The 23,325-nt window shown below is 43.0% G+C and overlaps 1 protein-coding gene across 29 annotated transcripts in view; it reads left to right on the top strand.

The window, feature by feature from the left end:
- Positions 1-23,325, top strand: part of KIAA1217 (KIAA1217 ortholog) — a 495,122-nt gene that overhangs the window by 410,425 nt on the left and 61,372 nt on the right. For 26 of the 29 annotated variants that reach the window (XM_032244105.1, XM_032244082.1, XM_032244104.1 and 23 more), the window contains one exon: positions 10,091-10,923. In XM_032244105.1, coding sequence (XP_032099996.1) covers positions 10,091-10,923 — 833 coding nt within the window. Of the gene's footprint in view, positions 1-1,440; positions 3,489-6,989; positions 6,995-10,090; positions 10,924-23,325 lie in introns of those variants that run through there. The other 3 variants (XM_032244101.1, XM_032244110.1, XM_032244102.1) reach the window with 3 other exon arrangements.

Here is a 23,325-nt window from a genome sequence, read left to right as displayed (position 1 = left end):
TAATTTTTTAAAAGCCAGTGAAGAAATGAATATGAAAGGGAAAATAAGAATATGTGTCACAATACTATTGGCCTTATCAGAGCATAAAAATTATTTCCTGTTGAGGTAATGCTGAATATTTCCTATCATGTCCATTCTTAACACTGACTCAGAAAGAATACATTGCTTCCACTTTTATTTATTTTTTTTAGACTGAGTCTCGCTCTGTTGCCAGGCTGGAGGACAGTGGTGCAATCTCGGTTCACTGCAACCTCCACGTCCCGGGTTCAAGAGATTCTCCTGCCTCAGCCTCCCGAGTAGCTGAGACTATAGGATTATGCCACCAAGCCCAGCTAATTTTTGTATTTTCAGTAGAGACAGAGTTTCATCATGTTGGCCAGGATGGTCTCGATCTCTTAACCTCGTGATCTGCCCACCTCAGCCTCCCAAAGTGCTGGGAATACAGGCGTGAACCACTGCGCCTGGCTGCTTCCACTTTGCTTATAGACCTAGTTAACTAAAGGAAGAGGGAAAATGAAGAGATACTTTATACGCGGCTGGGAAATGTAGGGATGGCTGTAATGTCCCAAGGTAGAGCAGGCGGAGAGGGATCTGGTGAAGTAATCAGATCAGAGTGTGGGGATGTTAGTGGTTGCACACACTCATACTAAACCAAACTCTTGTGGTGAGTTACCCTGAACGAGCCCTTCTCTGGAGAGTGTGCCTTCCACTGAGATGAAGCCACTGGGTCCTATATGGCACCAGGATATTGTTTAGGAAATTGGCTTGTCTGGTTCATTAGCGGGTACTCTGGGGCCTTTGGAGATTGAACTCCTCCTCTCTCTTGGGTGAGCTCTGCGCTTGCTAGAGAGCATTTAACTCATCCTGATTCACCGCAGGATTGGGCTGGCTTTCAAACTCCTGACAGTGAATTACTGCTCTGGTAATGACGAATCCATTGGTGCATGCACAGACAGTGCCCTGGAGCATTTTGAAAGTGAAAGGAAATTGCTGTGAACCTGGCAGGAAGGAAAGGAAGGGAGAGGTAAACCAGATCTCTTCTCGCATTGAACCCACGGACTCTCACTGTAACAGGGTCAACAGAAGCTACCTCTCTCTAGGGTAACAAATATGGTTTCTTGTGGGTTTTTTTGTTTTGTTTTTGTTGCTTTTTCTTTTTATTTTCTTTCTTTCTTTCCTTTTTTTTTTTTTTTTTTTTTTGAGAGAGTCTCACTCTGTCACCCAGGCTGGAGTGTAGCAGTTGCGGTCTTGGCTCTCTGAAGCCTCTCAGCCTTCCAGGCTCAAGTGATCCTCCCAACTCAGCCTCCCAGGTAGCCAGGAACACAGGCATGCACCACCATGCCCAGCTAAGTTTTTATTTTTTATACAGACAGGGCCTCCCTATGTTGCCCAAGCTTGTCTGAAACTCCTGGGCTCAGGGAATCTTCCTGCTTCCACCTCCCAAAGTGCTAGGATTACAGGCATGAGCCACCGCACCTGGCCCATAGCAGATATGGGATAACATGTTGAACATGGCATGCTTTGCTTAGCCAAGCAGCAGAGAGACAGAGAAAGTTCACTGCTGTTTCCTGGGGGACAGCCTGGCTCCAGACCCTTCACATACAGTCACTGGAACAAGCAACCTGGCACATAATAAGCAGGTAAAGAAGAATTATAAGAGCCATGTCTGTTAGCACACCTCATGCCATTAAACAGGGTCTTTGGGGGATGTGATGGGGCGGCAGCATAGCCTGATCAGACAAGGGAGACCACCCCTCTATCCCCCTTCCTGGAAAGTATGTGTTTGACCAAAGTCACAAAACCTGCCTAATGTATACCACATTCATCAGAAGCTGATAGCGTGTGCCTCCCATACTATGATGAGAAATAACAAACCCTTGCTGATCAGGTTAAAAATCAAAACAAGAGCTTCCACGTTCCTTCTACTGTTTTCCGACCTCTTAGGTGGCATCTGTTACAACCACTTCATCCAAATATTGTTTCTAGTGAGACATCTTAGGAGGGTGGCAGTGTCATGTGCTCCATTTGCCCCCTTCTTTAATAACCACAAAGTGATTTGATGGCAGTAAAGGGTTTTTTTAGAAAGCCTGCAGAGGACTGGATTTGAACTGGAAAGACGTCATGGAATTCTTTTGGTCAGCAAGAACAACCTCTAAAAGCCTGCAAATGTTTTAAAAATGCACAGGCTGCCCAGAGCATGGTAGTCGGGTGTGGCGTGAAGCCAGTGGGACTTCCAGCCCAGCGTGTGCAGTTCCTTGTCACCGTATTCCCACTTGGATAGCTTTTGGTTCCACTCAGTCCCCAAGGGCTCAATAAGCATGATGGTGATCACAGCCTGCCTGTGAGTGAAGGAGATGCTTCCTTTCTCCCTCACCTTTTGCTAGCAATGCACGAATGCCTGTCTTCCACTGAGAGCTGCACAAGTCGCTTCGTGTTGCGGACACGCACCTTCTTGTACCTGTTTCCCTGGAAGAGACCAGCTGTGCTGACAGCAGTTGTACACAGAGGTCTCTGGGGATCGCCTACCCTTCTCATCCTTCATCTTGTTTAGGGTGGGGCAGAAGCGCTCTGGTTTCCTTTCTGGAATCCTCTCAGCACAGCTGTGGTTTGCCCTCTCTATCTTTCCTTTTCATTTCACATGTATTTTCCAGGGTGATTGCAGTTGCTTGCCCGGCGCTACGTAGGACTGATTAATGGCTGCTACCCAAAGTTCAGCTTGGTAAAACTGAGCTGGTTAATTAGTAGACAGCCTCCTATCTCCCTCATGTTTTCCCTCTGGTATTATAAACTAGGGGAAGAGTCTCATGTTTCCTTCAGCTGCCAATCCCCAGACTTCAGAAGTCTGGCAGCAGAATGGATGTTGGGTGCTGGTCTAGGTTTTTGCAGTAGTACCTTTAAGTCAACAGAAAACCAATCTGAAAGTTGGTTCCTCTGGATTAGTGAGTGTGTTGGGTTTTCTGATAGTTTCATTTCTCGGTGGCTGGCTCTTTGCCCTTCTTAATGATCCTGTTTGCCTTAGGTGAAATATATTTTGTAATATTTCCTTTGCTGTTAACCCATTTACCTAGGCCGCTTAGAGTTTCTTCATTGGTGTCTTCCCTGTAAGCAATTGTTGAAGGACTGAGTCACCCATGCAGCAGCCTGTGGTTGGATGTGGGCTGAGGTTATTCAGTGACTAATTTCCAAGGGGAGGAGAAATTGACTTATCACAGGGAGGGTTACTTTTTATCCATGCCACTGTCAGCTTCTCTCCGAAAACTGAGTAATACTAAATGGTCTTTGTTGGTTGTGCACTCGAGCTGAGAAACATTTTAGCATCTCGGTGTCTTTTGTGATGATTTTGTCTCTGAAGAGGAAGTTGTCTAAATATTCAAGTGTGGAACCAAGGATTTAGATGAAGCCAGCAAACAAAGGAATCACGTAATTGGGATCTGAGCGAATGTGCTTACTCACGGCGTTAGTTATACAGGTGATTTCCTTAAGAAAAAGTAAGTGGCTTTAATTCTTTGAGGATGAAAGAGTCTCATAAAATTCCTTTTCGATTTTCTCTGCTTACTTCATTGTGTGGTCAGATTGAGTGGTATGTTTACAAATTCTAGACTTGGAAGGGTGGGGTTTCAAATACAATAAACTGTACATAATATTCCTTTTCCACAAGCAATATATATATATGCTCCACAGAGAGACATAATTACATGAGGCAGTTTCCCAAGATGATTTTAAACAAATATTTTTTGTAGGAGGGTTTTTTTTTTTCCTGGAAACAATTTTAAGATTTATTTTCTTATCTTACCTTCAAGAAACTTTTGAATGAGTGATATTCGATTTGACTTATGGTACTTTTGGGAAATAAAATACAGCTCTATGTAAGGATTTCTAATTCAGACTTCAGATCTTAATTTGAAACGGCCCCAGACATTTTCCGATGTTTCAGAAGTATGGGGTGAACAGCATTTTGATCTGTGTGCAGTGTGTGGACAGGAACACCAGCCTCTCAGCCTGGGCTATCATGATGAGGCTCTTGAAGAAACTACCCTGTTTCTAAGACTGGAAGGACGCAACCCAGAGACAATAGAGATTTGGGCAATGATAGGAAGAAGAAAAGACAATGCCTAACCAAGCAGATGAATGAAGTAGATCAGTCATGTTCTTACATTGCCATTATATCCAGTGCAGCGAATGAACATACTCTGTGTCTGGGCTTAGGTGCAGGCAAATGGGTATCTGAGTTGTATTCAGATAAGGTGTTAGAAGAACCTTTATTTTTATGTGTCGGTCATCTCTTTCTTGCTATAAAATGAAATTGTTTAAAGCTTATATTACGATATTAGTGTTGAAATTCTCTGGGGAAAAAAGTATCAATGATATAACATAGCTAGTTATTTTAAGAGAAAAGAGATGATAAGATTAGTAGAATGAGAGAGATTGGTGGTAGAATAAGGGACTGGGTTATATCAATGTAAATGGCAACTCGTGTGTGTGTGTGTTGCTTATTTATTTTCTTTGTAAGTTTAGTATAATTTTCTCCTACAAGGTCTGACTTTGAGTACCCATGCAGGAGAAACCCGGTAAGCATTTAATGCCATATCTTTTCTCATTAGCCAAATAACAGTTAAAAGCCAAAACAAAGTAAATCTGTGTGGCGACAGATTCTAGGAAGAGCTCTCCTTAGAAAGAACGCCTGCATCAAAGGCTGGATGGATTGTGCAATCTTAACCATCATGCTGCTTCAGACTATCAGATTCTGGGGTCTCTAAATTCTACTTTTTATTGCAAGTGTGACCTTGGGAGATCACGCTGAAGACTTGAAAACATCCTTCTGGTGATGTCCTCTTACCTTCTACCACATTCTAAGAGCGAGTTGCCTTTGGTTGGTCCCTGTCTTCTATTGTAGAATTCCCAAGTTGTCTGTTCTTAAGCGTTCATTCTATTTGTGGTTTTAAAACAAATTTTCCCACTGTATATTGGGATCATTGTGTCATTTTTCTTCTTGGGCTCTATTTAGAGCCAACGATGAAATACGTGATCCTGGTTCTTTTTAAAACTCAGTCTTGGAACGTCAGTCATAGCTTGGCAAACCAACATAAGAATTCTGCCAAGGCTTCCGATGTCTAAGTCACCTGTATTGATAGAGACATTCAACCTCAGATGACCAATTCTGTCATAACTGCATGCTTGTATGCAGCGCCACTGTGGATAACTCAGGTTGACAGTGATTCTTTCTGTGACCCTTTTGGATGATGGCAAGATTATTTTGAAGTGAACAGGGCAGAGAAGATACACAGGATTAGCTCCAGATCCAGGATGCTGAGTTCATGGCAATCATCCATCCTCACTGGCTGAGGTACCATTCTGGTTGGTTGGTGTCCATGCCATACTGGATTTAGCTGTCAAATACTGTGACCATCACTGGCATTTCCCACATGAATGCCCAACACAATGTATCAGAATTATTTTAAGTTAATCGTTATATTTCTAATCTCATCTACGCATACCACTAGAAAATCTAATGAGATTTTTTTCTAATTAGATTTCTAAATGTTTCATTTTAAAGGTTATCTATCTCCTAACCATTTTTTTGCATGTCACCAAGCATGTTTAAAAATACCTATGTAAATACCTTTGCTGTTTTCAAAGAAATGTGCACAACTTTATGAATTTACATAAATTTTACATTTTCTTTTTACTTATATTCTTTATTTTTCTAGCCAGTTATATATTCCCTAGAATATTTTATTTTATCTTACTTTGTTTTATTTTATTTGAGACAAAGAGTCTTGCTGTGTCAACCGGGTTGGAGTATAGTGATGCAATCTTGGCTCACTGCAAGCTCCGCCTCCCAGGCTCAAGTGATTCTTATGCCTCTGTCTCCTGGGTAGCTGGGACTACAAGTGCATGCACCACACCTGGCTAATTTTTGTATGTTTTATAGAGATGGGGTTTCGCCAAGTTGCCCAGGCTGGCCTCGAACTCCTGCCCACCTCAGCCTCCGAAAGTGTTAGGATTATAGGCGTGGGCCACTGTACCCAGCCCCTAGAATGTTAATGTCCCTTTTTACACTCTTGCCAAAAAGAAGGAAGTTTCTGCTGGTTAATTGGGGTCACAGACCCCCAGATCAAGATGTATTCTGAAGGTGGCTAAGGAAGGAAAAGAGAACAGGGAGTAGCGACTGACCTAGTTAGGACTATTGTTCAAACCAAGAGGGTTCTAGATACTGGATTGTTTGACTGATTGAGATGGAGTCTCACTTTGTCACCCAGGCTGGAGTGCAGTAGTATGATCTCGGCTCACTGCAATCTCCACCTTCCGAGTTCAAACAATTCTCCTGCCTCAGCCTCCTGAGTAGCTGGGATTAAAGGCACACGTCACCACGCCCAGCTAATTTTTGTATTTTTAGTAGAGATGGGGTTTTGCCATGTTTGCCAGGCTGGTTTAGAACTCCTGACCTCAAGTCATCTGCCTGCGTTGCCTTCCCAAAGTGCTGGGATTACAGGCCTGAGCCACTGTGCCCAGGCAGTTCTAGATATTTTAAATATTTTTCTGGAGTTAATAACAGTAATGACAGCCGTACCTACAATTTGTTGTATGTGATTTGCCATGGACGCTGTGTAATGCTTTATACACAGTGGCATGTTTGAGTCAATGTGATGAATTTATCTTGATGTTCGTTTTGGTTGATTATTGCACTGTGTGATCTGATTATGTGGGGAATTTGCTCAGATATCCGCTGCTCTCTGAGCCAGTTCCTCCTGTATTTTACGACCTGTGAAGCCCTGTGCTGCTTCCTGCTAAGCCATACTTTTTAATTGAGCCCTGCATTGTGAAGGCAAAGTGGAATAGGTATTTATAGAGGATCCTTGTTGCTCTCCTGGAAAACCTGTGTCACGTGGTTGCCCCTGCCTCCCTGGAATGAGCATCAATCAGGTGTATTATCACAGAGTGACCTTGGGACTGGCCATTGTGGTCTAAGGCACTGAGTACCTGAGTCATGAGGGTGTCCAATGAGCAGGGAGGACATCGTGGCCTGGAGCATCAGGGCAAGGGCCATGCAGAGCAGAGGTACCTGGAGCCTGACCTCGAACCTAGGTATGGATCCACAACAACTAGGACATGAGGAGAGAGGCCCTGGGGTGAGGACAGCAGCGGGATATCACAAGTTAGGTTTAGAGAACGGAGAACAGATTAGCCTATCGTGGTGGGAGCTCTGTTTGTGTGTCTTGGAAGGGGAGTGGGGAAGAAGTGGAGATGAAATCAGAATTATGAGGGAGAAGCCTGCATACTCCAGGGGCCCCAGAAATCATCAGCCCCTATAGGATCCAAGAGGCCAATTCAGCTGTGTCTAGGTCATATATTCGAAAAGGGCTCCACTTTGTTGCTACGTATTTGCACCTTATTTGCACTTCTCATTGGTTACTTTAATTATGAAATCCACCTGTCTATGTAAAACTCACAGGATAGGGATTCTACACTGCTCAGTCAGTCCAGGAACAAGATAAGGAAGCCGTGGGAGTCCTACTGGTTGTTCCTGCATTCTCATTTATGATATCTAGGTATAAGAAAGAAGGTGCCCTCTTCATGGCGCTTGGGATTTTCCATGGAACTTGGGACCCTGTTTAGAGGTGTATCCTAGAATAATGCCAGGCACTCAGCAAGTGCTTGGTAAATACTGTTTACTACTTGCAGTGAATTTTTATGATAAAGAAGCAGTTAGTTTGTTTCCCGTGCATTAGGCTCTGTTTCATTTTCAACCTTCTCCTCGTGCCTCTACTGTCCCCACTCTCTTCTGCATCACCCACATCATAGCATCTCTTGGCTGCTCATCTTGGCTCTTGCCATTTGAGCCCCCACCTCCTTCCTCAGGTCCCTACCTCACCCATCCTCCAACCATTTATACCCTTCTTGTTTGTCACATCTCCTGGAAGACAGGATAGGGATTATGGGCTCCTGTAACCTCACCAATGGAACTCGAAGAACGGGTGGGGCCTGTCTGCCCTTCCCTCAGTTATTTGGAGAATCTCAGTGCGCCTTTCTCTGTTGCGCCTTGACCAAAGCAAAAATGTATCAGATCAGCATATCTTGAATTGGCTTGTATTTTTTATCCTGCTCCCTTGCTAAACACAGTATGGTAGTTGCGAATTACCGTTGACTGTTGAACAAGTTGGGAGTTAGGGGTGCTAACCCCCACCCACACACAGTAAAAAAAAAAAATCTGTGTAGGGGTCAGCGCAGTGCCTCACACCTGTCATCCCAGGACGGTGGGAGGGCAAGACCTGGAGATTACCTGAGCTCAGGAGTTTGAGACTAGCCTGGCCAACATGATGAAACCCCATCTCTATTAAAAATACAAAATTTAGCTGGTCATGGTGGCACATGTCTTTAATCCCAGCTACTCGGGAGGCTGAAGTAGGAGAATGGCTTGAACCCAGGAGGCAGAGATTGCAGTGAGCCGAGATCAAGCCACTGCACTCCAGCCTGGGAGACAGAGCGAGCCTCCATCTCAAAAATACACCAACGCCTGAGCCCTCACAACTACTCTCATAGCCACTTCCCTTACAGCTATATACAGTATCTGCATTATTTTCTCTACTCTAACGGGACACCCCCGATTTACAGCTCTTATCTTAATTAATGAAAATAATCCCCTACTAATAAACCCAATTAATCGCCTAGCAGTGGGTAGCATTTTTGCCGGGTTTCTTATTCCTCATTGTGTTCCTCCTGCCTCACTCCAGCCTGGGAGACAGAGTGAGACTCCATCTCAAAAATAATAATAGTAATAATAATAAAAATAAAAATCTGTGCAGAAGTTTTACCTCCCCTTAACTACTCACAGCCTACTGTTGACCATGACGCTTACAGATGATATGAATAGTCGATTAACACATAGTTTGTATGTTATATGCAACATACGCTATAGTCATACAATAAAGTTAGCTGGAAAATACCACATGTTCTTAAGTAAACCATAAGGAAGAAAAATTCTGTTTCCTATTTATTAAGTAGAAGTGGATCATGATAAGGGTCTTCAAACTTGTTGACTTCATGTTGAATAGGTAAGGAGGGAGAAGAGAAGAGGTTGGCCTTGCTCTCTCAGGAGTGGCAGAGGAGGAAGGATATCTATGTTTAAGTCAACCCGCACAGTTTAAAGCCATGTTCTTCAAGGTTCCATTGTCATTGCACTCCTTATTGCTTAATTATTTCTTTCCAGCCTCTCCGTGCTGATTTCTCATAGGCTCCAAGGAGGAGTTGGTGAATGACCGAAACTTCCCTTCCAGTTTTCCTGCATGGATCTCCTTTCCCCTGCTCATCTCCCTAGATTGTATCCACTTGGAAAGATGGGAAACATGGTTACTATTTTTCAGGGCTAACAGTGGAAAAATGTGCTCAGGACAAGTTTTAGAAAACACAATGTTAGCACTATTGAAACACTAGACCTGCATTTATTAAGCAGCATCTCTAAGAAGCTGTGACATTAAAATTTCAATCACCACACTAATTTTTCCTGAAACCCCACAAAATTGCACTCTTCATCAGGTGTATTTATTTTTTGTGCTTGCTGTAACATGGTACCGTACATTTAGTGGCTTAAAATACCAGTTTTTTAAACACCATAGATGTATCATCTTACCTTTATGGAGATCAGAAGTCCCAAGTGGATTTTGCACATCAATATCAATGTGTCGGCAGGGTCACTCTCCCTCTGGAGGCTCCAGAGAGGGATCCATTGTCTCACCTTTTCCAGCTTCTAGCAGCTGCCCACATTCCTTGGCTCATGGTCCCTCCTCATAGCACCTTCCAAACTCTTCTAACTCTACTTCCGTCATTATAGTTCTCCCCTGGAGCTGATTCCCCTGCCTCCCTCCTCCACGTATAAAGAGCCTTGTGATTGCCTTGAGTCCACCAGGGTCTCCCATCTCACCATCCTTAATACCCATCTGCAAAGTCTCTTTTGCCATGTAAGGAAACATATTCACAGGTTCCAGGATGAAGGTGTAGACATTTTGCAGGGAAGTCACATGGTTACACACTGAGACTTCTCTTAAAACATGAATATCAAAGTAAACTTTCTAATCCCTTGTTTTCTTTTCAGATGCAGAGAGAATTTGTTTATGCAAGAGGAGATGGCCCTGGGGCCTCTCGTCCTGGATCTACTGCTCATCCGCCCCATGCAATTCCAAATTCCCCACCGTCTACTCCAGTGCCCCATTCCATGCCCCCCTCCCCATCCAGAATTCCTTATGGGGGCCCCCGCTCCATAGTTGTTCCTGGCAATGCCACCATCCCCAGGGACAGAATCTCCAGCCTGCCAGTCTCCAGACCCATCTCTCCAAGCCCAAGCGCCATTTTGGAAAGAAGAGATGTCAAGCCGGATGAAGACATGAGTGGCAAAAACATTGCAATGTACAGAAATGAGGGTTTCTATGCTGATCCTTACCTTTATCACGAGGGACGGATGAGCATAGCCTCGTCCCATGGTGGACACCCACTGGATGTCCCTGACCACATCATTGCATATCACCGCACCGCCATCCGGTCAGCGAGTGCTTATTGTAACCCCTCAATGCAAGCGGAAATGCATATGGAGCAGTCACTGTACAGACAGAAATCAAGGAAATATCCAGATAGCCATTTGCCTACACTGGGCTCCAAAACACCCCCTGCTTCTCCTCACAGAGTCAGTGACCTGAGGATGATTGACATGCACGCTCACTATAACGCCCACGGGCCCCCTCACACCATGCAGCCAGACCGGGTCTCGCCGAGCCGCCAGGCCTTTAAAAAGGAACCAGGCACCTTGGTGTATATAGAAAAGCCACGGAGCGCTCCAGGATTATCCAGCCTTGTGGACCTCGGCCCTCCTCTAGTAGAGAAGCAAGTTTTCGCTTACAGCACGGCAACAATACCCAAAGACAGAGAGACCAGGTAAGGTGCAATGAGGGTGATTGAGGGTGGTACCTGGGCACGTGTCACTGTGGGCTGCTCTACAGGAATCAATCCGACAGAATAAATGTCTGAGCACCCATTTCTGCAGCATGCCCTGTGACTGCTGCAGGAGTCACAGCGTGGTATCAAAGTCACTGTTGTCTGCAGAGTTTCTAAATTGGCAGGGGGTTACAGCCATTAAGCCATGATCAAGAAGACAGGTGCACCAACAATAGTAATCAGTCCCTTGTGCCTCTGGAGCATGGATCTAACAGCATTGTCATTTATATAAATCTGAATAATTTGGAAGAAAATTGTCATTAGCAGAAGCCAGATGAAAAGATCAAGAGGTCATAATAATTGATCTGCTACTGCTAAAAATAAGCAGTGAGTGGTTTCAGTTTTCACTGTTGGAAATGGCAGGTTGTGTTTTTCCTTGTGGAATACAATTTTGTTTTCTCATCTGGTTGTGGGAAGTGGAAAGAATGTGTCTGTTTTCTAGGATGATAACATCTGAATTTGCATGAAAATAGAATGGCTTAGATTTAATATTCATCTAGGAGTGGTGCTGAAATCAGCAAAGTTTTTCTAGTGAAAGACTCTGAGGATTGGAATTTCTTTTTAAATAGGTATGTTTTATAATTTACCAATTCAGAAGCTTCCTCCTCTATCTTGAAAACCAAAGTTCATATAGTATAAGAGAAAAGCTAATTTTGATAAAGAGAATTTCTCTAGAATTTCTCTGAATTGGTTGAAAGATATCAACATAATCATCATAAAAATCTAGCCAAAGAAATTGAGTCCAAAAGAGTTTAAGCATGCTGCTACCTATTGTTATATATGAATCAAAGGGTATGAAAAATAAGATGTCCTGATATTCACTTATTCAATACCTTATTAGAACCACTGCTTCTCACTAAAAATATATTAATATTATTTACTGTTACACACCATGTAAAAAGAAGGCCAAAATTGTGAATGGAATGTGACATGTCTACCTTACTGTTTTCATACACAAGTCAGAAGGCCCTGAAGTCCTCTTTAGCACAGTTTTATTATGAAAGGGCTATCCCTTATTATTTGTTCAGTTACAGGGAATATCATAGCAGAAAGATTTCAGGAGATGGAAAGAGAATGAACATGAAAGTTTTGGGATCATTAATGAAACAACAAGTTCTAACTCTCTTGTATAGCTACAATAGAAACAACAATGACTGGTCAGATGATGCAGGACTAAGAAAAAATAGGGATTGGAAAATTGTATTCATTCTCTCTTTCTGAAGTCCTTATGAAGTGAAATTCTAAGCATCAAAGAAAGGGACTCTTCTCATCACCACAGACAGCTAAGTTGTATAGGATAAACACTCATAGTGGTTCTTTGGAACAGACCAATGAGACAACTGGAGAGGAATCTACCAAGATGTGTCATAAGGCTTGGAAGCCTGTGCTGTGTACTTCACAGAAAGGATAAAAGGATAACACACCTGTCCCCTGTGGTGGGCTGTGAGGTGCTGGTTGGGAAACGGTGTGTCACTGAGGGGATGGGACTTAGGGGAATGAGAATTTAGTTCAGGAAACAATAAAAATAACCCATCTCCTGCATATAACGTTGAGAGCCAGAATCCATCCTCCCTATCATCCCCCTGTCTCCCACACTGACCAGTCTTAGACAGAAGAGGATCAGGAGCTTGGTTTTGCCATGCTCATAGTGAATTGTTTCCACCCTAATTCTTGGATGATAAAAACCTGAATTTGCATGAAAACAGAATAGTTTAGATTTAATATTCTTTGGGGAGTAGTGCTGAAATGAGCAAAATTTTTGGCTAATGATGGTGTCCACCTTCTTCCCAGAACCTAGCTCAGTGTCACCCATGTAATTACCACACATACATAACTTAATGTACATCCTTGAGCCTCACTTATCCAGAGATTTAGTTATGGAGAGAGTAAAACAAAGACACCCTCTGCTGACCTTGGCATCTTCTCTGTATGGGCTCAACATCTTGAAGGATTTTAGCTTTTAATACTATAGCTATTCTTTTAGGGCCTCCACTCCTTTTTTTAAAAAAGATCTGCCAACCTCAGAGACTTCCATTTTACAAAATTTCTGAAAATTATTTGGATTTCAGTTTTACATATTAGAAAACCTTTTTAGAAAATATAAATTGTTGTATCTCCAGATTAATAAATATAAGAAAAACTGACTAAATAGATGAATGTTCACATAAAATACACTGTCATTATCACCACTGTATTCTGACATATGATTATAATTATGAATGTAATTTTACATGTTCACATTTTTCATTCCCTGTAATGTGAAATAGCAGAGGAAGAATTGTGTCTCATACAACTTGCCAAGATGACTCCTCAACTGTTAATCAGCTTATCTCCAGAGGGTGGAATTGGAGTGCTTGGGTATATGTGGGCTGGTTAGATTCTCTTTTCCTAGAGACCTGCCCATAGACACATTGACACACAAAGACACACACATACCACATGGACACACAAAGAGACACACACAGAGACACACATGTCACACACAAGACAGACACACCTACACATACCCCCATGCAGACACGTACACACACTCATTCTCTCTACATTTAGAGTCAGTATTGTGGAAAGACATAAACACTCCCCACTAACTCCACCCAGGTGCATGTCAAAGGTGAAGAACAATTCTCCAGTCAAAAGAACTTGAGTCTGGAACTTTTGCCCTTAGCACTCTCATATGCTTCCCCTATTGTTTCTTACATGGGACAAAGTGACAAGGGTGGAGCTCATGCCATACTTCCTCCTCCAAGGACGGCTCAGAATCTGGCCCTGAACTCTTAAATATCTTGGTAATTAGGCTGACGTGTAGTATTCCTGGGGAATGTATACGAAGGAGGTGAATGGCACCTATCATTCATTGAGAGCCTTTTATGAGCCAAGCACCGTGTGAAGTGATTTCTATATAAGATGTAATCATTATGACAACCTAGTGAGGCATGTACTATCATCATCTCCATTTTACAGATGGAGAAACTGAGGCTCAGAGAGGTTAAGTAACTTGCCTGAGGCCACAAAGCCAGTAAGTGGCATAAAATGTCCAGGTCTATTAATGAATCCTAAATGTTCCATACTGTTCACCACTGTGCACTATTCTGCCTTGAAAATAAGAATTATGAGCCACACTTTCATACAGTAGAGCAGTTAATTCGGGAGTGAATTCTGAACATTTTAACCAGAATTCTTGAAAAATTGTTTCAGGACTAGATGCTAAGTAACTGCTCCTAAAGGATATTTACAATCATAAACACAGTAAAATTTGCATAATTATGCTGCTAAATATATACATGCCATTTTAAATATAACTGCCCTAGCTAGTATATTAGCACAATTATGCAGAAATAGGGAAGAAAGAGGACAACATTCTTGACAGATTTTTCTTTTTAATGCATCTGAGTACTATGTCAAAGAAAAATGTTAAAAACAGGAACATCAGAAACAATTACTGAAGCACAAAATTATAGTCCATTGTCTCATCAATACCATGATGTTATTTAGAAATACTTAATCTGTGTAAGTATTGTTAAAGAGTTTTCAAGTTAAGCTTTAAAGCTTAACTTCATGAGCACAGGGTCCTATAAAGAACCAATCCAATTTCTGTTGCAATTTCATAATATTAAAAAGCAAATACATCTGAGAGTGTTTTTTATATGAGACTCTCAAATGACATTTTACATCGAAGATGTGAAGCTGCAGAAACACAGGAGGGAAGCTGAGAAATCAGTGGCTGTGCTTTCTGTTGGCACCGCTGGGTTCCTATGCCGTTCTGAAGAGCACTTCAGTGTAATAGCCCAAATAACGGCGGGACGTCAGAAATCAGAGGGAAAAATTCTTCCATCCACATTCATGCTTAGAAGACATCCAATGGTAGCTTTTTTGAAGGAATATGATTTGGTAACAGCTCTATTGACTTGAAAGTAGCTCGCTCAAGACTAAGTAATTGAGTCTTGAGTCTTATATAAAGTCACGTACCTTGTGGTATGAATTTGGCATCTCTTTCTTTTTAAAGGTGCTTCAATGAGCATCTAGTAATAATAAATTGCATCTAGACTATCTGGAGAACACGATGTCTATGGTATAACATTCACATGATGGTAGGGGTCTCCACCCAGGAATACCAGGGACTTTGGGGTACAGTGACAGATGCTTTGACTAGCTGCTTTGACTTTCAGAACAGCCATTCTAGTGTCTGAGCTTCTAGAAAAAGAAAGCAATCTTGAGTAATAAAGTGGCTTTACCCCAGTGACTTCCATTCAGCTAGGACTGCAAGTAGAGAATAGTCCTAGTGACTAGGAGAGACTGCCCAAGGAGCTCATGTGTGACAAATGGCTTAGTGTCTGAGGCTCTGTCTTTTCTAGGTTGTAAATTACTTCATTAAACTGCATCATTATTTCTATTCATGGCACATAAAACAGCCCTTAAGAATTGTAAAATTCTGGGACATTTATGTTTTGCTATTTTCTATTTGTAGTTCGGATCATATATTGTAATGTAAAATATCTTTAGTGAAATAACACTCAAAATTCAAGAGTGCTCATTGCAAAGTGACTAACTTGCCTTCAAAATGTATTGCAGATTCCTCCAAATTGACTTTTCAGGACACAGTAAACTTGAAATTAGACTGTATTTTTACACTATTCTATAGGTAGAGCAGCTAAATGCAACAAATTCGTATAGAGTTACACTAGGAAGAAAAATTTTGCCCCAGCTGGGCACCTATATATACAGAAAAAACAAGCAACTTGAGTTTTGTTGTGATGTTTGAGGCTTGGTAGACTTAGAGGGCAGAACCTTCTGTGTACTGGAGGAAGCCCGCATAGCAACTGGCAGCTTGTGTCTGCTTTCAATCATTTCACATCACTTTCTCATCTTATTAGGATTCAGTGTTACGTGTTGGTAACATTTAGGGATGAGATGAATCCTTGGTTAAACAGTTGATCGAATGAAAGTCTAAATTCGGATTTATGTCATTGAAAAATGTTCACTGTGACTGGAAGATCTTTGAAGATTTTCTAAATCATGTTTTATCCTCCTAGAAGACAGTCAGTTTGAATGATGGGAAAAGAAGGATTAATTGTTTTCCTTTCTTGCTGGTGTGTAGTAAAAAGTGAGCCACATCAGAGATATCCTAAGTAGTTAGACTTAGCATCTCGGTAAAGCAGGGTTTCTTAACCTCTGCACTGTTGACATTTTGGGCCTGATAATTTGCTGTAGGGGCTGTTCTGTGCATTGTAGGATGTTGTCTTAGTCCATTCTGTGTTGCTAGAAAAAATACCTGAGACTGGTTACTCTGTAAAGAGAAGAGGCTTATTTAGCTCATGGTTCTAGAGGCTGAGAAGTTCTAGGGCACGGCCCTAGCTTCTGGCAAGGGCTTTTGTGCTACATCACAGCATGGCAGAGAAAGTCAAGCGAAAAGTGGACCCATGCAAAGAGGGAGAAACCTGAGGGGGGGTCTGGTTTCATAACAACCCATTCTGGGGGGACCAAATTCATTACTGCGAGAATGAACCCAGTCTCTCAAGAGCGAGAGTGAGAAATCACTCACTTGAGAACAGCATGAGGCCCTTCTTGAGGAATCTGCCCCCATAACCCAAACACCTTCCACTAGGCCCCACGTCCCAACATTGCCACCTGGGGTATCACATTTCAACATGAGTTTTAGTGGGGACAAACCATATCCAAACCAAAGCAGATGTTTAGCAGCATCTCTAGCCTCTACCCACTAGATGCCAGTAGCAAATACCCACCGCCAGTCCTGCCCTAGCCAGAATCATCAAAGACATCTCTAAATATTGTAATGGCCTGCCCAGGGAGGCAAAATGCCCCAGATTAGAAACGTTGCTCTAAAGGAAATTTGAACTTTGTCTACTTTTAATAAAATAGAGAAATGAAAGAATACCCCATGTTCAAGCAATGTAAATTGTAACATTCATAAGGCAAGGATCAGGACAGTTATTACCTCCATTCCGCCCTCTTCCTCTTGGTAAAGCAACTCATTATTGATAGAACTTGCTATGACTACCTTTGGGTCAGTCAATCTGCTCACCAACCAATTGTTCAAAGGCAGTAACTTGTAGTGGACTTCCAAGCCAGACTGTCTGGGCTCAAATCCCAGTTCTAACACTTGCTAGCAGCTGGGACCTTTGAGAAACTATTGAATCTTGCACCGCCTCCATTTGTTCATCTGTGACATACAGATAATCATAGTGTCCACCTCGGAGGATGCAATGACTTGTTACAGGTCAGTGTGTTATACCAGCCGGGGTATATCAAGTGGTCGAGAGTTTCTAGTTGAAGCAAAGCACTCTAAGTGCTACTGAACAGGAATGTAAATACACAGAGCTGGCTAGGATGAAGAACTGCCTGAAGAAGCAGGGAGAGACGTTTTTTAATATAATATCAGAAAACACATAAAGGGAGTGAGGGTGGGAAAATTAAACTAAATGTGAACACAGAGTAGAATTAGCTGGGCTTACAGATCCAAATCAGAATGTTTAGAGTATCAAAGCTGCTTTTAAGTTCATTTCAGGAAAGGAGTCAGGGTTGCACATCTGCTTAGGTTCAGGGGCAAAAAGACAAGCTGGGTTCAGGGCATCCTTTTAAAACTGCCTCTGAGCTATAAGACTGGAGATAAAGGCACCTAAACCAGGTATGCTTCAAATCATTAGGTTATCCGTTTTGATGCCTAACAGTGCCTGGCTGATTCAGCTCTTGTCTGAATTGCTTTTTCATGTAGCTGTAATTATGGATCAATAAATGTTTATTGAGCTTCCCTTACGTGCTTAGCTGTGGACTGGATGATTTGCTGCACATGAAGAAACTTAGATGTGGTTCCCGTGCACCAGGAACATAAACCATGAAGACAGTCATAAAATATTAAAAGCTTAATATAAACGTATCAGCTTTATCACAGCTAAGTACAGGAAGCTTCCGAGTTACAGATGTCTGCTGAATACCTGTTTTTGAGAAACAAACACAACCATAGAATTTCACTCTTGATACTTCTTTTGGCTTTGGTAATGCCCAGGGATACTCTTCTTGTCTTCCTGAGAGGGACAACGTCTCCTTGTGACTTGGGGTGTGGGGGGAAGGGGACACACCAAGTCACATGCCTCCCGCAGAGGCTTGAGCTCCAGAGAAAGAGCTCTTCCCAGCTTCCCAAAGTCCAGTTTGGAAGTCAGGACACGTTTTCCTTGAAAACAATGAGAAACAACGATAGGACTAATAATACATTGTAGGTTAAAGAGGCCTCCATGGGCCAGCTGGAAATCCAACCACCATTTATTCCAAGTTCTAAACAATGAAAGTACAAGTAAACTTTTCAGTGACAAGCCTGCCATAATTTGGGGTCTGCTTGTACATAATTAATTCCAAAGAAGTGATACAGACTGTAATTGCTGTGAATTCAGAAAAGGGAACATTTTCCCAAAGTTACGTGGGTCTGAGAGCCTTCACAAGAACATCGAGATGGTCTAGAATTTAGGGCATGTATATAATGAAATGAAAAGATGTCCTTTGGGAAAGGCCAACTAGTCTTTATCCAAAATCTGCTATACTTTTACCATCATGGCACCTGTATAAATGACATCTTGATATGCTGTTTTCCTAGTCTCAGAAATCAAGTGCTGATCAATTGAATTGTTATTTCATTCACAGGAATTGAATTTCATGGTTAAGTGATATTTGCTAGTTATTCCTTAGACTGCTGAGTTCAGACAACAGTTGTTTAATAAACATACTTGACCAACTAACAAATTTATGAAGCTAGCTCTATGCTTACACCAGGGATAGTCTATCAAAAATACCAGTGGAATGGCAGCCACAAGGTCTGTGTGCTACTTTAAACAAATCAGTCTCTCAAAAGGAAAAGCCATCATCTGTCACTAATTAGATCAAATTAAAATGTGCCTCTGTATCTCCTTTGAATAATCACCGTGTGCTGTCAATCAGAAGCCTTAAGTCTGAAACCGGAAACTAAGCCAAGAAAACCTAAATACTCTGAGATTCAGATAACTCCTTCCTTTGCCAACTAGAACTTCAAAGAGAAATGGAATCGCTTAGGTTCAGAGTCAGCCTCCTTAAAAGATGGCAAAATCTACTTAATGCAGAGTCGTGGGGTTTCCACCCAACCTAAAGATGAAGTCGTCAGAATAGCCCAGGAGCTCATAATCCTAGACTCTGTTGACGCACAGGCCACACAGTGTAGCGTCTCCTGGGATTTAGTTGTCCTTCTGTCTGGCGGAAACCATGGAGATTACACTTGTCCTTATTTGAAGTCTGGATTTCATTTTTCATGAACGAAGTGATTCAAAAAATATAGCTGGGTCTAAGCATGAATTATAAGTTTCAAAAGTCGCAGATCTTAAAAAAGCTGTATTGGGCCGGGCACAGTGGCTCACGCCTATAATCCTAGCACTTTGGGAGGCTGAGGTTGGTGGATCACCTGAGGTCAAGAGTTCAAGGCCAGCCTGGCCATCACGGTGAAACCCCATCTTTTTTTTTTTTATTAAAAAAAAAGCCTGAGGTGGAAGGATTACTTGAGCCCAGGAGTTGGAGGCTGCAGTGAGCTATGACTGCATGACTATACTCCAGCCTGGGTAACAGAGTGAGAGCCTGTCTCAAAAAAAAAAAAGAAAGAAAAGTCTGTGTTGTCCATTATACTCATGCAGGACCAACTTGTTCCTTGTCCATCCGCAAAGCTAAAAAGACCTTAGAGAATACTGTGTCCTAATACCTGGCTTTACAGAAGGGGTAACAGCAAGGAGACTTCCTGAGGGTCCAAGGACTGGAGCTAGTCTAGTTAAATGACATTTTGCTATCATGCTGCCATGATGATGGCTCCAGCCATTGCTCTCAACCTCACAGCCACCGGCTGGGCCAAGCCACCTCCATCTCTCACCTGATTTGCCACAGCGATCTCCCAGGAGGTCTCCCCACTCAGTCCCTGCCCACCTTCGGCCTGTTCTCAGTGGGGAGGCCAGAGTGACCCTGTTAAAACATGAGACCTTTCATGTCCAACCTCAGCTCAGACCTCCCTATGGCTCCCCTCACATTTTGTCTTTGTAAACACAAATAACTAAGAAGACAAAACAAAAAAGAAATCCACTAGAGAGACCAAATATAGCAAATGTTTTCCTTCTTTTCCCTAAGAGTCATTATTTTATTTCTTTTGTGTCCACCCTAAGATTTACAGCCCTAAAGCAGGCAAGATTGGCGGCGGGGGGTTGGGGGGAGTTATTTCCACAGTCACCGTGAGATCCATTCAAGAGACCACCTCTCCACAGCTTCTGACACCATCTCTCATTCAAAGGTAAATTAGCCAGCCGTGTTCAGGTAGCCCATAACATGAACCAACTGCTATTCCTACCCATTTATACCTGTGCAAAAAAATGAGATGTCATGTCCAGAACATGAATGTTTCAGATTACCCTCAGGGAAGAGAAAGAAAATGCAAAATAGGTGATTTCATAGAGCAGGGTGTAGGCTTGTCCTAGGGAGTGGCGGTTCTAGTCACCCAGCGGAGACCCAGCAGGAAGTGAAGTGCCTCACCCCAAATATGAGTCACTAAGGGAGGCAGCTCAGTGCCACAGAGAGCCCTGGGTCCAAGAGGCCTGCAGGCTAATTTGCTCTGTTTCCCTAGGAAAGGGCCTGCTTGGCTAAGCCTCAGTGTCTTTTGAAAGGGGATGATAATCTACTCAACAGTTACATGCAATTATATATGTGTGTGTGTGTGTGTGTGTGTGTGTGTGTGTGTGTGTGTATATTAGAGTCTCACTCAGTTGCCCAGGCTAGAGTGTAGTGGCATGATATCAGCTCACTGTAACCTCCACATCCCAGGTTCAAGCAATTCTCATGCCTTAGCCTCCCAAGTAGCTGGGATTACCAGTACCCACCACCACACCCAGCTAATTTTTTTTTTTTTTTTTTTTTTTTTTTTTTGTATTTTTAGTAGAGACAGGGTTTCACTATGTTGGCCAGACTGGTTTTGAACTCCTGTCCTCAAGTGATCCTCCGTCCTCAGCCTCCCAAAGTGCTTTACAGGTGTGAGCCACTGCTCCCAGCCTATTTTTATTTTTTAATGTATTATTATTTTAGAGACAGGGTCTTGCTCTGTCACCAAGGCTGGAGCTCAGTGGTACAATCATAGCTCACTGTAGCCTCGAACTCCTGAGTTTAAGCAAGCCTCCCATCTCAGCCTCCCAAAAGTTGGGGATTACAAGTGTGAGCCACTGTGCCTGGCAAAAGGCTGAGTTCTGTGCAATTTAATGAAAATCAGTGTTAGGTCACTTTGTGTACTAGAAAGTTTTCTATGAATAAATGTCTCATTGACATAAAACCATGAAGCCATGTAGTTGTGCCAGCCCTTTGGATCTAAGGGCGGTTGTGTCCTTATTCCTGACTTGGGCCTGTTTCCTGGTTCCAACCAGAACGGCCTACACAGAGAGTGAATTGTGAAACAGATGAAAGGCTGCCTGGAGCTTTCCCCAAGCGCGTTTGCTGTGCTGGGCAGAGCGCTGCTGGAACCTCGGAAACCAATTGTACATGTGGAGAACACCAGGCCTGGGTGGGGCTGAGCTTGGCCCTCCTAGTTGGATCTGCCAGCCCTTTTTTTTTTTTTTTTTTTCTTTTTCTTATTGTTTCAGTCAAGATCACAGACCCAGAATGGAAAGAACTATGGGGTTTACATAAATCCCTTCCAATCAGAAACTTATATAATTCCAGAATTCCAAGTGAGGCTGGATTTCTGTGGGCAGTGGGTGTGAGAGAGTGGGTACCCCTGCTTAACAAGGGGTGGGAGCCTTCTGAGACTGTTTCCTCTGGAGAGTAAGGGTTCGTTCAGCCTTTTCCATGGCCTGCCAAGAACTCAACTCCATGTTCCCTCACTTCCTGTCATTGACCTTGTCTGGGACTTTCTGACCTTGGAGAATTCGCCTTTGCTCTTCTGCCTCGTGCATTCTTCCATCAAATGTCTACCTGACTGGCTCCTCTCCAACCTCAAGGTTTTGCCAACTCAGGGAGGCCTTTCCCGGCAATGACACTTGAGGTTGCAATACGTCCCTGCAGTCTCCCATGCCCCAAATGTAAGTTCCCTGAGGGCAGGCCCAGTGCTTTTGCCACTATATCCCCAGCATCTTGAGCTGTGCCTGACCCAAGAAATATTTGTTGAATGAATGAATTCAAAGTGATATCATGAAGGCTTACACATCCACAGTGGCTTACAGGTTATAATGTGCTTCCCTGCACATTTTTCTCATTCCCCTCATTTCAATGTCTCTGTAGGATGATAGCCTTTGGGACAGGGAAGGCAGTTGTTTGCCCAGTTTGATGGTTAAGGAAGCGGAGAGACTCAGAGAGAGATGTTAAGTGACTTCTGAGTAGAGATTTGTATCTCCCCATGGATGTCTGTTAATGAACTTGAATGCAGTATGCCCAAAATAAAGTCCTATCTTCTTCCTATCAGGTAATGACAGCTTCATTCATCCAGTACCTCAGGTCAAAAGCCTTGGTGTCATCTTGATTCCTATCTCCCCAACTCTGCATTTGGACACCCAGACCCAGAGAACAGTTAGATCTGTATTCAGAGGTTTCTTGGCTCCAGCCATTGCTCCCAAGTTCACAGCTACCTGCCGAGACAAGCCACCTCCATCTCTTACCTGACTTGCTGCAGTGGCCTCCCAAGAAGTCTCCCCACTCAGTCCCTGCTCATCTTCAGTCTGTTCTCAGTAGAGGGGCCAGAGGGACCCTATTAAAACATGGGACCTTTCATGTCCAACCTCAGCTCAGACCTCCCCATGGCTCCCATCACACTCAGAGTCAAAGCGAGAGTTCCTAAGACGATGCGTGGGTAGTGAGAATGCCCTTCTGAGCTGGACCGGGACAGCTCCAGGGTATCCCTGTTGTTATACAATACTTGCAATGACCAGTGGCTCCCCTGTCCATTTTCTGAAGTGTCCTCGTGTGGAGGATAAATGATGCTATTCCCTGCCCCTGAAGCCCTGGCCAGGCCAACCCTCTGCCACTCTGACATAATGAGGACTTGTTCTTCCCCAGCCTATTGCTCTGTCTCCATCATCCAGGGAACCTTATTGATAGCACTGAGCACAGGGGAACCGCACAGAATCCTGGCTGGGCCGTAGCCACTGTGCCCACCCAAGCCAAATCATCAGAAGCCTGGGATCAGGAAGAAAGGCATCGACATCACTGACCCTCAGCGCCCACCATGGTGCTCACTCACAAAGTGATGGTGGAAGTGAACTGAAATTGCCATGATAATCAATCGTCTCCTGAGGCCTTGAAGAAAATAAACAACGTCCCTAGGAGTATGTGAAGAACTATTTATTAGAGAGA

Source organism: Sapajus apella, unplaced genomic scaffold, assembly GCF_009761245.1.
Source record: "Sapajus apella isolate SASKATOON/1434 unplaced genomic scaffold, GSC_monkey_1.0 scaffold53, whole genome shotgun sequence".
Lineage (NCBI taxonomy): Eukaryota > Metazoa > Chordata > Mammalia > Primates > Cebidae > Sapajus > Sapajus apella.
Note: the sequence above shows the minus strand (reverse complement) of the source record. Positions and strands in the feature narration are given on the sequence as shown.